Here is a 7,242-nt window from a genome sequence, read left to right as displayed (position 1 = left end):
TTTTTTTTTTTTAAAGGTGCTCCGGAGGTAAGTACAATTAATTTTAAAACCATAATAAAAATCACATCGATCACTTGCATATCAGTACATTTTAGTGAGCGTCAACAGCAATTGCGGAGACCGTCCCGTTCTTGATGTGCGCGCTGGAACCCTGCTGTGTGTCGGGACCACATGTACGGATCTCCGGTAGTCACTGGTGTCCTCACATGACCTTGGACCTCGACGGGTTCGTACTGAATGTCCCTCAGGGGCTCATGCCGTTAGATATCAATGTTTCTTATAGGCTAAACTTTATAAATCATCAATAAGATGCATAATTATCCCAGTGGAAACCAATAGTGACGATACCGTAGCCATATTCCGTATATACTAAATTGAAAGACAAGTCACGTCTACATGTTTCAGACTGACCATACTTCATCAGGGTTGCACGTAGTCAAATCCCAATGATATACATACATACATATACACACACACACACACACACACACACACACATAAACATACACACCATCAGATTTCCTCCACCGTATAGCATATAGCAAAAAAAAAAGATCACTTTCACATGTCTTAGACAGGTCTGCAACCCTGCCTTTTACCTTTATCACCTAGCATACAGTGCTTCCACTGCAGCAAGGGATTCTGGGAAATGACATGCAAATGAGCACACCATCTAAAAATGAATTTCAGGCGAAAGGTGACACGGTGTGCTCATTTGCATGTCATTTCCCACAATCCCTTGCTTCAGTGTAAGCACTGTATGCTAGGTGATAATGGTGAAAGGCAGGGTTGCAGACCTCACCGTAATCAGAGACACAGTCCACTACATCAAAGACTGCCGTGTACATGCGACCCTGGTCAGCTTGGACCAGGAGAAGAAAAGACAGGGATGCCCAATGCTACATCCAATTGACAAAACATATATGGTAATAAGCAGTGGTTGACAAATCACCAAAAAATCTACTCGCCAAACAAAAAAATCTACTCGCCACCTAGTACCACACATGTACTGCTTGGGCCAATAGGAGCTCGCCACGATGTTAAATCCACTCGCCCGGGGCGTGCAAATGTATAGTTTTGTCGAACACTGGTAATAAGTATAAAGTTTAAATACTTCAATAATAATAATAATAATTACTTGGTTATCTAGTTAAACCCTTTGTCCAAAGCGTCATAAACCTACATAACACATCAAGGTATAACCAAAATTAATGCAGGTCCTAACACTAAACTGTGAACCCTTCCTTTTACCTCTATATGAGGGGAAGCAACCACAGTGAGTCTTGTCCATTCAGCAAAATGCTAGAACCTCCCAAGTTAAAATGGTGAGGAGGAGTGAGCTCTGGGGGGAGGTGCCACCTACTTCCATACAACTGTTACCAATCAGAAATTGATTAACACACATTCCCAGCTAGTTCAAACTCCTACACCCACCACATCATGAATATATATTTATGTCAAAAAGAGTGCTAACTAATTATTATTATTATTGAAGTATTTAAACTTTATACTTATTACCATATGTTTTGTCAATTGGGTGTAGCATTGGGCACCCCTGTCTTTTGTTATATACATTTGCCACGCTCAGTAACACTCTATTTGACATAAATATATATTCATGCTGTGGGTGTAGGAGTTTGAGCTAGCTGGGAATGTGTGTGTGGATCAGGAGAAGGCCTTCGACCGTGTCTCTCACGATTTCGTGGGCAGGGTGCTGCGGGGGTATGGGATGGGGGAGATGTTCTGTTCTTATGTTAACCTGATGTACCTTGATATTTGCAGTGTGGCGATCGTGAACGGATGGAAGACTCCTGTACTCTCGCGTTCGGTAAGGCTGCCCTCTTTCATCTCTCCTTTTTGTCTGTTGTATAGAGCAGAACAAACTGTGAGGCAGAACAAACTGAAGGGAGTAAAACCAGATCTGTGGAAGCCCAAGGTCATTTACAAAATGATCAGGGCAAAGAACATCATAGAGTCGGTCCTATGGCTCCACCCCAACACTTTTGAAACGGTGTGGAGGAATGTGGCACCGTAAAGACTAACGAACATGCATAAGGACATTGCATGGCCGGGCCCTACACAGGGGACTCTCTGCGAGGGCCGAAACTGTTTTTACCTCTTCTGGGACTGCCCTTTTGCGCGGGCCTTGATGCGAACTCTAAACTAAGGGATTGTATACCGAGGAAGTACATTACGTACTATTCGGTGTTCCGTGAACTTTTTTCAGAAACACACACAGGACGCAAACAAAACTGGTTGGTGTCTAATGTATTTCAAGGACGTTTTGCTATTCGCCAGGGAACGTTTGACCAAGGGAAAGAAGAGGATGTCGGTACAGGACTGTCGCAGGCTGATTCCCAGCCTGCTCAAAGACTCTTCCATCATTGACGGCCCTGAGGAGGACTAAACCCCCATCCCCCAAAAAGGTTTTTTTTTCCCTTTGAAAAATGATGTATTGTTATAATCTTGTTTTAAAGATTCACTGCATAATAAAATAATTTTCAAAACAAAACGTGTCTGTGAATGGTTTCTCTGGCTTTGCATCTGATTCCCATGCTGTGCACGAGCTGTGTTAACAGCGAGCATTAGGTTATGAGGGTTCCATGTAAAAATGGATTTCAGGCAAACGGTGTCACGGTGTGCTCATTTGCATGTTATATCCCAGAATCCCATGCTGCAGTGGAAGCACTGTATGCTAGGTGATAATGATGAAAGGCAGGGGTGCACACCTGTCTAAGACATGTGAATGTGCTCACAAGTGGTCTTTTTATTTGATATACAGTATATAAAAACCTTTTTTATTAATAAATAAAATGCATATAATATCCCAGTGGAAACCCAGTATTACCATACCATATGGTCACAATTGGTTTCCATTGGTATACTGTATGCATACTACTCATTGTTAATACAGTTTTGTATATAAGGCATGTGGATACAGTATGGTCACAATTTGGGTTCCGCTGGGCTATTTATGCATCTTATTGAGATTTGTTTATAAAGTTTAGTATGTAAGGAACATTGGAATCTGATAACAATTAATCCGTGCATGTGGTCCTGACATAGTTCTACATGTTCCAGAGCACTCTCCCCACCGTGTGTTTATACCAAGAACAGGGCGATCTTACAATAGCTGGTGAAGCTCACTAACATTTACTGATATGCAAGTGCCTTGTTTTTAATATTGTTTTAATATACATTGTACGCGCCTCTGGTGCGCCTCTGTGCTTTTTTCTCTAGAGGTTCCTTTCTGAGAACTGGCTGTGGGGAAGTGGCGTTCCCTACTACAGGGGGGCGCAATATTATTCTGGGGGGGCGCGGACTTCTCCTACTTTATCTTCGGTGACGCGTCGCCATAGCAACACGTGTCAAATGACACCGCGGGGGTCACGTGATCCCGTGCGTCATTTGACGCTACATATTCGGTAAAGGGGGGCGCGAGCATAGGGGCTGGCAGGCAAGGGGGGGGCGCGAGCATAGGGGCTGGCAGGCAAGGGGGGGGGGCGCGAGCATAGGGTCTAGCAGTCAGGGGGGTGCAAGCATAGGGGCTGGCAGGCAAGGGGGGGGCACGAGCATAGGGGCTGGCAGGCAGTGGGGGACGCGAGCATAGGGTCTGGAAGGCAGGGGGGGCGCGAGCATAGTGGCTGGCAGGCAGGGGGGGGGGCGCAGCACAGAAAGTTTGCGCGCCGCTGCCGTACTACACAAAGGCTGCCAAGGGAAGTAGGTTTCTACTACAAGTGATTACTGAGAATACTGCTAACAGGTGCGTGTGTGCGTGTTTTTCACCCTGTCCAACTAGGTAAGTAGTAAACCAAAAAACACATTTTCCCGACGCGTTTGATTTTCTTCTGGTTTACCACTTACTTGGATGTGCCTGGGTTCTGGGTGACGTATATCTTTATATTATTGTCTGACACGTGCACTCGCTAGCATGTGACTGTTTATTTGTAAGGTGTGCTATCTGTAACCTTTATTATAATTTGTTTTACTTGTTTGATCTTTTAACCCTTTCATGGATAGAGTGGCCTGCTACACATTGTTACGCCCCCTAGGCCAGTGATTCCCAAACAGGGTTCCCTGGGGCTCCTTGATGCAGTCTCGGGTTTCCTCCTATGGACCACAGACCCCCATCCCCCTAGGGGTAGGGTTTATTGGTATGTATTTTGTAGGGTGGATTGAGAGAGAGTGGAGTAATTGACGGAAGGTAGGGGCGAGTGAGAGAAGAGGGGGGAGGAGGGAGTGAGTGAGGAAAAGAGGGAGTAAGAGTGAGACGCAAGGGATAAATACATGCGAGGCGGGAGGGGGGAGAGTTAGTGAGATGGAGGGGAGAGAAATACATGGGTAGAGGGTGGGAAATAGAGGTGGCTCATGAGCTGTGAAATGTTGTGACTGACCCCTGTCGAACCTAATATGTGTCAGCCAGATAGGGGTTCCCTGAGATTTTTCGAAATATTTCAAGGGTTCCAACAAACAAAAATGGTTGGAAATCCAATGGAAATCTAAATGGTTAGACAATGCTGTGCTGGCCTCTTTGCCAGCGAAAGGGTTAGGATGCATTTCGGGGCTTCTAATACCACATCCAGGGCAACTGGCAGTCCAGAGTGTGGTTGCCATTGGTAAAGCTACACAATGTCTCATAGGAACTCCCCTTTCACAGTCTTCATATTGGGATCTTGGGCACCCTTTCTACCTCCCGTTTTACCAAGCAGAGTATATAATTAGCACTATCTAAGAGTTCAAAGTTGTAGTACTTGTAGTACTCTGCATTGGTTATAGATTGGGAAACCTTTAGGGGAACAACATTGGGGTTCTCCATAGATTAAAATATAGTATACAAAGCGCTCAAAATGTCAACCTTAAGTACAAAGAGAAGAGGTGAGGTTTCAGAAACTCTACAGCAGAGGTTCCCAAGTCCAGTCCTCAAGGACCACTAACAGTGCAGGTTATAAGTATACCCCTGCTTCAGCACAGGTGGTTCAGTCAAAATGAGTGGGCCACCTGTGCTAATGGGAGGACAGCCTTAAACCTGCACTGTTAGTGGTCCTTCAGGACTGGAATGGGGAACCTCTGCTCCAGATGATAATTTAATCTCTAATGTAGGTCCCGTTAAGACCTCACACCCTACGACAAATGACTATAAGAGCAAAGTAATAAATAAAGAAGTTTGTTTTCAGCCACCTACCGCTTCATGGGCGTCTTTCTTTGCAGAAGGATGTTGGAGACGGGGTGAAAGACCTTTCCGACTGCTCAGAGGACAGCAGTGAAGCGCAGTCCGATTCCCAAACGTCCGAGCACAGCAGTGCTAGCAGCAGCAGCAGCGCTAGCAGCAGCAGCGACGTCAGCAGTAAGGAGGTGAAGAGGAGCCGCTGGAAAAGGAAAGGTAACCTATCCTACATTACCCTGGCTTGATTATGGTTACTTACATCCAGATGTTGTGCCGAATAAAGTCTACGATCAGGAGAATGACAACAGGGCATCTGTTATATAGTAGTTGTGTGTGTCTAAGGAAAAGCTGCAGTATTTTGTTGGAATTGGACAACCCGCCGCCACCAACTCTCTGACGGCCGTCTTGCGGCTAATGTAAGTTATTAAGGGGTTAACGTTGGAGGTTTTATGGTAAGGAGTTAAGCTTTTAAGGGTAAGGGGTAGGGTAAGGAGTTAGTGATTTTAGGGTAAGGCCTCCGATTAGGTGTTTTAGGGTAAGGGGTTAAGGTTTAGCTTTTTAGGGTAAAAGCTTAAGCCTATTGGGTTTTAGATTAAAAGGTTAAGGTTAGGTGTTTTAGGGTAAGGGATTAAGGTTAGGAGTATTAGGGCAATGGGTTAAGGTTAGGGGTTTTAGGGTAAGGGGTTAAGGTTAGGTGTTTTAGGGTAAGGTGTTAAGGTTAGGGGGTATTAGGGAAATGGGTTAAAGCTAGGGGTTTTAGGGTAAGGGGTTAAGGTTAGGGGTATTAGGGTAAGGTATTAAGGTTAGGTGAATTTCACATTGTAACTGCCTTTACTGTAAAGAACCCTTACATTTGTTGCTGGTGAAATCTCCTTTCCTCCAACCTTAAGTGATGTCCCGTGTCGTTTGTACTGCCCTTGGGATAAATAGTTATATGGAAAGCTCTTTGTATTGTCCCCGAATATATTTGTATATATTGTAGTTAGCATATCCCCTCTTGGACGCCTCATGTCTAATGTAAACAAATCTAATTTAGCTACTGTAGCATCTCCCCATAATTCCAATTTTCCACCCCCCTTATTCATTTGGTGGCTTTTCTCTGCACTTTTTCTAGTTCCATAAAGTATTTTTTATGGAAAGATGCCCAAAGCTATACTCCTGTTACGCCGATGCTCGCCACAAACCGGGACCGGACCGCGGGGCTGAGGTGGGGTTATATAATCACCGACCTTAGTCCACGCAGACTGATCTGGAGTGCGCAGTTCGTAGTCGTACATCGCAGGGTCAGGATTGGAGAAGGCAGCATCGTCGTTAATGAAGCAGGAGTTCGGCAACAGGAAATCAGGAGTGCCCCGCTTCAGCTTAGGAGCGTGAGCGCGGGGGTGGCTTCTGCGCGAGGAGCGGCCTCGGCCCATGACGCCGATCTCAGCAGGAGGAGACAGCAGGCTGGCCGAAGTTCACCGCAGGGCAGCGTCGGGAAGAACCAACGCTTCAGCGCAGAAGTCCAAGGCAGGCCACTGCAAGAGGATCGCAGCAGGCCGCAGGAAAGGAAGGTTAGCCACTGCTAGGAGGGAATGCAGCAGTTACCAGTGCTGGCATCAACGCTTCAGCACAGGCGTCCAGGGTAGGCCACTGCAGGAGAATAGCAGCAGGCCGTAGGACAGGAAGGGTAGCCACTGCTAGGAGGGAATGCAGCAGTTACCAGTGCTGGCATCAACGCTTCAGCACAGACGTCCAGGGTAGGCCACTGCAAGGAGATAGCAGCAGGCCAGTGCTGGCAACAACGCTTCAGCACAGACGTCCAGGACCAGGCCTCTGGATACTCAGGAACTTGGAAGGTAAGAATGCTAGGAGAGAGGCCTGGGGTGGTTTGTGGCAGAGACAGTAACATAGAGGTAGGAATAGTTATGCTCGGCGCTGGTTCAGAGCCAACGCCTAGAATATAAAGGCGGAGATCCAATCACAGGAGGAGGGTGTGTGAGAATTCCTCCAATGAAGTAGCACAGGGCAGAAGCTGCAATGAGAGGCAGCACCTGTGCCATAGATTGCCAGAGGAAGCCTGCAACTGCACAGGTCTG

General features: G+C 46.3%; 1 protein-coding gene across 2 annotated transcripts in view; it reads left to right on the top strand.

Annotated features, from left to right (window-relative positions):
• ASXL2 (ASXL transcriptional regulator 2) overlaps positions 1-7,242 on the top strand; it is a 184,114-nt gene that overhangs the window by 87,277 nt on the left and 89,595 nt on the right. For both annotated transcript variants that reach the window (XM_075595337.1, XM_075595336.1), the window contains exon 4: positions 5,209-5,380. In XM_075595337.1, coding sequence (XP_075451452.1) covers positions 5,209-5,380 — 172 coding nt within the window. The remainder of the gene's footprint in view (positions 1-5,208; positions 5,381-7,242) is intronic.

This window comes from Ascaphus truei, chromosome 4, assembly GCF_040206685.1.
Source record: "Ascaphus truei isolate aAscTru1 chromosome 4, aAscTru1.hap1, whole genome shotgun sequence".
Classification (NCBI taxonomy): domain Eukaryota; kingdom Metazoa; phylum Chordata; class Amphibia; order Anura; family Ascaphidae; genus Ascaphus; species Ascaphus truei.
The sequence above is the reverse complement of the archived record's forward strand: the minus strand, read 5'-3'. Positions and strand labels throughout refer to the sequence as shown.